This window comes from Panulirus ornatus, chromosome 26, assembly GCF_036320965.1.
Source record: "Panulirus ornatus isolate Po-2019 chromosome 26, ASM3632096v1, whole genome shotgun sequence".
Lineage (NCBI taxonomy): Eukaryota > Metazoa > Arthropoda > Malacostraca > Decapoda > Palinuridae > Panulirus > Panulirus ornatus.
The window spans coordinates 474307-484335 of NC_092249.1; the positions used below are offsets into that span (position 1 = coordinate 474307).

The 10029-nt window shown below is 38.9% G+C and overlaps 1 protein-coding gene across 6 annotated transcripts; it reads right to left on the reverse strand.

The window, feature by feature from the left end:
* Window positions 1-274: 274 nt before the first annotated feature.
* Window positions 275-9936, reverse strand: roh (reduction of Rh1). 6 transcript variants are annotated; one of them, XM_071677787.1, is made up of 5 exons: window positions 9888-9936; window positions 9306-9344; window positions 7750-7786; window positions 3809-4014; window positions 275-434 (listed from the first exon to the last, which is right to left on the reverse strand). In XM_071677787.1, the coding sequence occupies exons 1-5, from the start codon at window positions 9919-9921 to the stop codon at window positions 376-378; spliced, it is 375 nt and encodes a 124-aa protein (XP_071533888.1). In that variant the 5' UTR covers window positions 9922-9936; the 3' UTR covers window positions 275-375. The 6 variants fall into 6 exon arrangements, with proteins under 6 accessions (XP_071533888.1, XP_071533892.1, XP_071533889.1 ...); XM_071677791.1 differs by lacking the exon at window positions 9888-9936 and adding an exon at window positions 9778-9818; XM_071677788.1 differs by lacking the exon at window positions 9888-9936 and adding an exon at window positions 9528-9561.
* Between the last annotated feature and the right edge of the window lie 93 nt (window positions 9937-10029).

Genomic DNA, 10029 nt, shown 5'->3' on the forward strand with positions numbered 1-10029 from the left:
CAATGTCATAGTTGTTAGGGGTAGGAGTATCTGGGTATCTGTGAGTAGAGGTTATTGAAGAGTGAGGCTGGGGTAAGCTTTATATTTTTACTCGAGGGTTGGGGGTGTGAGGGGTCTAGTGCTGTTGTGTATTGAGGTGGGACTATCATGGGAGATCTTTCTTTCATTGTGTACCTATATCTTCTTCAGTTTTGAAGCTAGAAAGGAGCAAGAACCTATTTATGTAGCCTTCTGGAAAAGGTTATTACTAAATAGGGTCAATAATACTAACTCAGAATTCTACAATTTATTATCCATACATTTTATACAATAAAATCCACCAACAAAAGCAGTGTAAATCAGGAAACTTTATCGATGAGATAGCAAATGCATACTCTAGTGACCTTCTGCTGCTTTTTTGGCCTCAAATGCTGCTACATTAGCAGGAGAGCAAGCTAGGAAAGAAAAAGAGAATCCAAAATCATTAAATACAACATAATGTGCCTATAGTTCATAACTATGTTAATGCAAATATATTTTGAAATAATAATATTAGCTTTTGACACTAATAAACAAAACTGATAAAAAACTTTCAATGCAATGTTTCAAAAATACTTACTTTAAAAGTTTTGTCATGAAGACACTGAATTTAACATCAATGGCAGAAAATCCACCAAGATGACTAAATGTAAAAAATACTTTGCCAACAGAATTATGGTGACACTATAGCTTACAAATTATATGAATTACCCTTACTCATACCCTGGAAGGATGTTCTATAGAACTTTATTAACTTCAAAGGAGAAGTCACCATGAATGAAGTAAGAATGAACAAATATAAACTAACTGGGATGAAATAAGAATGGGTAGAAATATTATTTATAAAATATCAAAAACATCTGCATCAAGTTCTACAGCCAATGGTAAAATCTTTAATTATGAGCCCAGTTAAAACTTTTGACAAGGAGCAGAAAATTATGTAAAATCAAAATTAGTTATGGGTTTTATTCCTTCAATCTGCTAGAAGCTGGGAAGCACCTATATAAAGTTCCGTAGCCAAAAGTGGAATTTTCTTTAAACTGTGAAGCAAGTTAACTTCTAGGTTAAACTTCTTTACAAGCAGCATAACTTGGGCATAGGCCAAATTAGTTATGGGTTTTATCCAATGCATTAAGCTGGGAAATAACTGTAAAGAACTTGATGAATACCTGATTTGGATATTTCAAGTTATAACCAGGATTAAGCTGCAGGTTAAGTTGTGACTTGAATTGTCTGACAGACATTAGATGACATACATGTCATTTTTAAATGCTTGCCCATGCTCTGTAGACAACAGAAGGCTGCTAAATCACAATTGCCAGTAGTGCAACAATGTAATCTTAAGTTTTGTTTGAGACATATCTTCAATGAAGGCATGAGAAAGGTAGTTGGTGGGCAGATTAGAAAGGGTAGTGAGTGGTGGGATGAAAAAGTAAAGTTGTTAATGAATGACAAAAGAGAGGCTTGGATGATACAAAGGAGTGCAAATGACCTGAAGGTGTATATAAGAAAGCAGCAGGTCAAAAGGAAGGTGCAAGGGTTGAAAAAGAGGGCAAATGAGAGCTGGGGTAAGAGAGTATCATCAAACTTTTGGGAGAATAAAAAGATGTTTTGGAAGAAGGTAAATAACGTGTGTAAGAACAGAAAAATTGGAAACACCGGTGAAGGGGGCAAGGAATAACAAGTAATGAAGTGAGGAGGTGGAGTGAGTATTTTGAAGGTTCGTTGAATGTGTTTGATGACAGAATGGCAGATGTAGGGTGCTTTGGTCGCAGTGGTGTGCGAAGTGAGAGGTCAGGGAGAATGGCTTGGTTAAGAGAGAAGAGGTAGTGAAAGCTTTGCAGATGAAATCTGGCGAGGCAGTGGGTTTGGATGGTATTCCAGTTAAATTTATTAAGAAAGGGGGTAACTGTGTTGTTGACTGGTTGGTAAAGATATCCAATGTATGTGTGGATCATGGTTAAAAGCCTGACGATTGGCGGAATGTATGCATAGTGCCATTATAAAGGCAAAGGGGATAAAGGTGAGTTTTGAAACTACAGAGACATAAGTTTGTTAAGTATTCCTGGGAAATTTTATGGGAGGGTACTGATTGAAAGGGTGAAGGCATGTACAGAGTACCAGATTGGGAAGGAGCAGTGTGGTTTCAGAAGTGGTAGAGGATGTGTGGATTAGGTGTTTGCTTTGAAGAATGTGTGAGGGAAACACTTGGAATAATAGATGGATTAGTATGTAGCATTTATGGATCTGGAGAAAGCATATGATAGGGTTGATAAAGATGATTTGTGGAAGGTCTTAAGAGTATATGGTGTGGGAGGTAAGCTGCTAGAAGCAGTGAAAAGTTTTTATCAAGGATGTAAGGCACGTGTACGCATAGGAAAAAAGGAAAGTGATTGGTTCCCAGTGAATGTTTGTCTGTGGCAAGGGTGTGTGATGTCCCCTTGGTTGTTTAATTTGTTTATGGATGGGGTGGTTAGGGAGGTAAATGCAAGAGTTTTGGAGAGGGGGCGAGTATGCAGTCTGTTGTGGATGAGAGGGCCTGGGAAGTGAGTCAGCTGTTGTTTGCCGATGATACAGCTCCAGTGGCTGATTCAGGTGAGAAACTGCAGGGGTTGATGAATGAGTCTGGAAAAGTGTGTGAAAGGAGAAAGTTGAGAGTAAATGTGAATAAGAACAAGGTTATTAGCTTCAGTTGGGTTGAAGAAGTAAATTGGGATGTAAATTTAAACGGAGAAAAATTTGAGGAAGAAGTGTTTTAGATACCTGGGAGAGGACTTAGCAGTGAATGGAACCATGAAGTGGAAGTGAGTCACAGGGTGGGGGAGGGGGTGAAGATTCTGGGAGTGATGAAGAGTGTGTGGAAGAATAGAACATAATCTTGAAGAGCAATAATTGGTATGTTTGAAGGAATAGTAGTTCTAACAATATTATATGATTGCAAGACATGGGCTATAAATAGGGTTGTACAGAGGAGGGTGGATGTGTCGGAAATGAAATGTTTGAGGACAATATGTGGTGAGGTGGTTTGATCGAATAAGTGATGAAAGTGTGAGAGAGATGTGTGGAAATAAAAAGTGTGGTTGAGAGAGCAGGAGTGAGTGTGTTGAACTGGTCTGGACATATGGAGAGAATGAGTGAGGAAAAATTAATGAAGAGGACATGTGTGTCAGAAGTGGAGGGAACAAGAAGTGGGAGACCACATTGCAGGTGAAAGAATGGAGTGAAAAAGATTTTGAGCGATTGGGGCCTGAACATGCAGGAGTGACAGGTGTGCAAGCAATAGTGAACTGGAACAATGTGGTATACCGGGGTCAACGTGCTATCAATGGACTGAATGTCTGGGGTACACCATGGAAAGGTCTGTGGGACCTGGATGTGGATAGGGAGCTGTGGTTTCACTGAATTACACATGACAGCTACAGCTGAGTGTAAACGAATGTGGCCTTTTTTTTGTCTGTTTTCCTGGGGCTACCTTGCTGAAGTAGGGGGTAGTGTTGTTTTTTCCTGTGAGGCAGGGTACCGCCAGGAATGGATGAAGGCAAGCCGTGGCCACAGACCTTTCCACAGGTTACCCCAGACATTTCTCATGCCCTGATTCAGTCCACTGACAGCACATCGACCCCCCCACATAACCTTCTGCAACAAACATGCAGTCACAGAAGTAGCCATTTATCCATCCAGTAAACCCTACATGAACACACTGAAACATCTAGACATGTATAAGCATGCTATACATGGGAAAAGACACAAGACTCTAAAAAGAAGGAACAGAATTATTTTTCTTTCTTACCTTGTTTCTGAATCCAGGTGAATACAGGGATACAGAGTGTAGCACCAACAATGTAATATCTGACAAACCACACATTCTTAAAGTAGTAATTGTATGGAAATAAAGCAACCTTGGAAGAAAAGGTGTAAGGAAACTTCATAGTTCTCCCACTCATCTTGTCTGGTTTCAGCCGATTCACTAGATTCTCAAATGGGTTGGATGAAGCACTGAAATTACATTAAGTGTCAATAGACAATTCAATTTTGTGTTATCTTTCTTAATCCTTAGTAATGACATCCTCATCCAGACCAGGCCGTATATAAAAATCAAATAAAAAGGAGGGTGCAAAAAATCATAACAAAAGACAAGAGGGTACATTTCTTAAATCTATCTATCTTTAACTATGGTCTCAGTGCATGCTGTGATTTTGGTGCATTACCCATGAAACCTACAGAATGAACATGAGTGAATGTGGACTTTCTTCATCTGTTCCAGGCGATCAAGTAGGAAAAAGTTTTAATAACACAAAGCAATAACAGCAATCATCCATAACTTTGAGTAAAAAAATTACAAAAGATCTGACAGTGTACATTCATAAAGTGACCTACGAGTTGTACCATGCTTCCAACTCATAACTTATTCTTTACCACCATTTATAATTTCTACATTGTAACCTGAAATATTGCACACAGCATTTCCAAAGTTACATCAAAGGGCTAAAGACTCACCAATGAGAAAACATGGTTGCATCAAAAATGGTTTTATTCTTTTCTACCACTTGGCAAGTATGTGTTGCCTTAAAAAGATCACATATATGATGCACTATGCCTCAAACTCAGGATTTTTAAGGAATGAACTTTTGTAGCAATCTTTTTATAAGTGGTTGCAAGGAATCAACTTTTGTAGCAATCTTTTTATTAGTGGTTGCAATTCCACTCTCCCCAAGGCTTCTGAGCAGTGGAAGGAACTCATATCTTGAACTATAATGAATCTTACATAGGTGTACTGATCCTAAAGTCAAGGAATAAGTATTCTGAATGGACTTACAACATTCTTTGTTTTCTAAAAATTTGGTTTCTTCATCCCTAAATCTATAAAATTCTGTGGTTTCTAGTTTGAATTTTATACCTTTTTATCTTCAAGTTAAACATTTTAGCATTTTTGGGTGGTTTACCATATATTAAGAATATATGGTGTGGGAGGAAAGTTGTTAGAAGCAGTGAAAAGTTTTTATCGAGGATGTAAGGCATGTGTACGTGTAGGAAGAGAGGAAAGTGATTGGTTCTCAGTGAATGTAGGTTTGCGGCAGGGGTGTGTGATGTCTCCATGGTTGTTTAATTTGTTTATGGATGGGGTTGTTAGGGAGGTAAATGCAAGAGTTTTGGAAAGAGGGGCAAGTATGAAGTCTGTTGGGGATGAGAGAGCTTGGGAAGTGAGTCAGTTGTTGTTCGCTGATGATACAGCGCTGGTGGCTGATTCATGTGAGAAACTGCAGAAGCTGGTGACTGAGTTTGGAAAAGTGTGTGGAAGAAGAAAGTTAAGAGTAAATGTGAATAAGAGCAAGGTTATTAGGTACAGTAGGGTTGAGGGTCAAGTCAATTGGGAGGTGAGTTTGAATGGAGAAAAACTGGAGGAAGTGAAGTGTTTTAGATATCTGGGAGTGGATCTGGCAGCGGATGGAACCATGGAAGCGGAAGTGGATCATAGGGTGGGGGAGGGGGCAAAAATCCTGGGAGCCTTGAAGAATGTGTGGAAGTCGAGAACATTATCTCGGAAAGCAAAAATGGGTATGTTTGAAGGAAAAGTGGTTCCAACAATGTTGTATGGTTGCGAGGCGTGGGCTATGGATAGATTTGTGCGCAGGAGGATGGATGTGCTGGAAATGAGATGTTTGAGGACAATGTGTGGTGTGAGGTGGTTTGATCGAGTGAGTAACGTAAGGGTAAGAGAGATGTGTGGAAATAAAAAGAGCGTGGTTGAATGAGCAGAAGAGGGTGTTTTGAAGTGGTTTGGGCACATGGAGAGGATGAGTGAGGAAAGATTGACCAAGAGGATATATGTGTCGGAGGTGGAGGGAACGAGGAGAAGTGGGAGACCAAATTGGAGGTGGAAAGATGGAGTGAAAAAGATTTTGTGTGATCGGGGCCTGAACATGCAGGAGGGTTATAAGGAGGGCAAGGAATAGAGTGAATTGGAGCGATGTGGTATACCGGGGTTGACGTGCTGTCAGTGGATTGAAGCAGGGCATGTGAAGCGTCTGGGGTAAACCATGGAAAGCTGTGTAGGTATGTATATTTGCGTGTGTGGACGTGTGTATATACATGTGTATGGGGCGGGGGTTGGGCCATTTCTTTCGTCTGTTTCCTTGCGCTACCTCGCAAATGCGGCAGACAGCGCCAAAGTATAAAAAAAAAAAAAAAAAAAAAATATATATATATATATATATATATATATATATATATATATATATATATATATATATATATATATGTAAGGATGTAAGGCATGTGTACGTGTAGGAAGAGAGGAAAGTGATTGGTTCTCAGTGAATGTAGGTTTGCGGCAGGGGTGTGTGATGTCTCCATGGTTGTTTAATTTGTTTATGGATGGGGTTGTTAGGGAGGTAAATGCAAGAGTTTTGGAAAGAGGGGCAAGTATGAAGTCAGTTGGGGATGAGAGAGCTTGGGAAGTGAGTCAGTTGTTGTTCGCTGATGATACAGCGCTGGTGGCTGATTCATGTGAGAAACTGCAGAAGCTGGTGACTGAGTTTGGTAAAGTGTGTGGAAGAAGAAAGTTAAGAGTAAATGTGAATAAGACCAAGGTTATTAGGTACAGTAGGGTTGAGGGTCAAGTCAATTGGGAGGTGAGTTTGAATGGAGAAAAACTGGAGGAAGTGAAGTGTTTTAGATATCTGGGAGTGGATCTGGCAGCGGATGGAACCATGGAAGCGGAAGTGGATCATAGGGTGGGGGAGGGGGCGAAAATTCTGGGGGCCTTGAAGAATGTGTGGAAGTCGAGAACATTATCTCGGAAAGCAAAAATGGGTATGTTTGAAGGAATAGTGGTTCCAACAATGTTGTATGGTTGCGAGGCGTGGGCTATGGATAGAGTTGTGCGCAGGAGGATGGATGTGCTGGAAATGAGATGTTTGAGGACAATGTGTGGTGTGAGGTGGTTTGATTGAGTGAGTAACGTAAGGGTAAGAGAGATGTGTGGAAATAAAAAGAGCGTGGTTGAGAGAGCAGAAGAGGGTGTTTTGAAGTGGTTTGGGCACATGGAGAGAATGAGTGAGGAAAGATTGACCAAGAGGATATATGTGTCGGAGGTGGAGGGAACGAGGAGAAGAGGGAGACCAAATTGGAGGTGGAGAGATGGAGTGAAAAAGATTTTGTGATCGGGGCCTGAACATGCAGGAGGGTGAAAGGAGGGCAAGGAATAGAGTGAATTGGAGCGATGTGGTATACCGGGGTTGACGTGCTGTCAGTGGATTGAATCAAGGCATGTGAAGCGTCTGGGGTAAACCATGGAAAGCTGTGTAGGTATGTATATTTGCGTATGTGGACGTATGTATATACATGTGTATGGGGGGGGGGGGGGGGGGGTTAGGCCATTTCTTTCGTCTGTTTCCTTGCGCTACCTCGCAAACACGGGAGACAGCGACAAAGTATAATAAAATAATATATATAATATATATATATATATATGATGTGATGGAATTTAATTGGAATGATTGTTCTTTCTTAGTGCTGGTGTTGAGTGTTTGTCGTTGCCAGGTAGACAGAGATTGTTCACATTGCACATTGTTTTTGAAGGTGGAAGACTAAGTAGGTGAGGTATATATGTCAGTCAGTCAACTATAGACACACTTTTCTTCACCATACATCCTCCGTGTTGACAAAAGAGTGCAATCTTTGGTGCATAGTACTGGATGGAATCAAGGTACAAAACTGCACTTATCCCACCTGTTGGGTTGACCTTTGTTGTCAGACATACTCCTTGCTAGCATGAAAGTATGCAAGTAATCATATTTCATTTCATCTAATTGTGGTTACAATTACATTATATATGATTCCCAATTATGTATAAATGGACTTTTATTGATGTCATATGCTGCCGAAATGTAAATATAAATAAGTGAATTTATAAAAATAATAGTACATTTAACGAAACTCCTCAAAGCTATCCATCCTACCTTAGAATAATTTGCTATCAAAAGATATTACAGACTCTGTCATGGGTTCCATATCATATCATTAACTAATGGAATTTTGCATAAAGAAGCAAGAATGCTGACTGTCAATCAATTGTAAAAGGAAAGTCTGAGTTGCTAAACATTAACAGATGCAGACAATTTACATCTTTCCATATGCAAATACTGAAAAATGTAGGTTCAGATTTCGTGTATGTAATCACACTGTACTCAAGGTTTCTGAAAAGACATAACAATAAATACAGGTTCCAAAGGATGAAAATCAATTTCCCTGCAGTATGCAGAGCTTTAAGTGTATCTGAGAAAGCAATTCCAATGTTTGTTAAAACACTACTGTACTCCCAAAATAAAGTGTACCCACGAGGCTTCAATTTCTTCATCCACCACGAAACACATGAAGCTGGAAGATGTTTGTTCACAACTTACCTAGAGTTTTCAGGCTTAGGTAGCCATCACAAAGAGACCCATTCACTGCAAGAGTGACAATGTCCTTTAACCTAGAAACTCAGGGTCGATATAAATCTTTTTTGTCCTTGGAGAAACACTCATGGTAAGTGCCGATGAAATTCAACCTGCTACACAAACTACTGAATGGAAACGAATCCTCCCTAATAACTGAAACTATCATTGATCTTGATCCTAAAATTCTAATGCTTTATTCATTAACGTTCAACAAAATGCTCCAAATAATGCTTTACTATTTTTATCGTATTTTCTAAACATTATACTAGTTTTATATCACAAAATCACTAAAATTACTGGTTAACAGCGATGCAGATAAACTGGTAAATTACCGAGAGTAATATCTTGAAGTAACCTCTTATGTAACATCCAAACCATTAACAAAAATGATCAAGCAAAAAAAAAATACTTCTCTAAGCGAAATCAACTTGTACCTTTCTTTTAAGAGATTGCCAATTGAATTACACCAAAATTCACATTCTAAGGTGCAAAAATATTTAACTCAAAACTGGAAAGTTACTATTTACTTAATTCAAAAATCTTCCAGACTCCTGGTTTTAATGCACAAGTAGATCAAGCGCATCCTATTTCACGTTGAGAAATTACTCAACACCTGGACAATCAGTCTCAGGAAAATCTCATTTTAAAATGGTGCCTGTACCAGGCAGCTAATATGGAGTCAGTTGATGACCTACCTACAATATACGTAACTAACAAACTTCTAATACACTGTAAACTATAACTAAGCTATAACAATTATGAAATAATGAATAATGCATATCGCTACTTGATCTTAACAGGGTACTAAATAACAATATGATATATCAGAAACCTAAGCCATCTTACCTCTCCGGCTCGCCGATCGATGGTTCCTCCAAACAGCCGCTAGATGGCAACATTCAGAAAAGATCAAAACTTGGCTTTCATATAATTGTAAATTAGTGCTGTACTTTAGACCACATATCGTTGAAATATATCATTATCCCTTTTAAAATGTTGTTCTCAATGCATGAGAACAAAACGAACTCCCTCTAACCTACTTTCTTGTACAAAATTTTCTTAACATACCACTTCTTCGAAACACCATGGGACACAACGGATGTTTCCAAGATGCGAAGAAACATTTCCACAGCAAAAAAAAATGTGAACATGTGAAACAAGCGAGGAGATGAGTCAATTTAATCAATAGAAAATCCAAGGCTCTGTATTATAAAAAACATATGAGGCTCATTAGTGAAGCCTCAGGAATGTAAAGCTCCCACACCAAAGGTCCATGTAAAATGAAGTAATCCCACCTCTCTTATTCTATGGCAATTACCTTCCATAGTATAATGTAATATGATCACTGTATGCCTTGAATCTTTGATTGCTATCACAGTTTCTTTGCACGATGCTCTTAATTGGAAATTTCTGTACAGTAACATTCACCATTAAATTGGATATTATATCCATCCGTCGACATACTACCTATACTTCAAAAACAAACATTGAACAAGCAACTTAATGTTCTAATGTTCTAAAGAACTAAGAAAAAATTGTGTAGAATCTTGTCAATTGTAGTTATACACGG

Bases quoted from the DNA above. Each gene is read 5' to 3' on its own strand.
- roh (XM_071677785.1), bottom strand. From the start codon at position 9,911: ATGGATATAATATCCAATTTAATGGTGAATGTTACTGTACAGAAATTT. The intron at 4,015-9,305 runs GTAAGATGGCTT...ATGTAATTTCAG, and splicing joins TCGATCGGCGAGCCGGAGAG to TGCTTCATCCAACCCATTTG. The intron at 435-3,808 runs GTAAGAAAGAAA...TTTCTTTCCTAG, and splicing joins CACCTGGATTCAGAAACAAG to CTTGCTCTCCTGCTAATGTA.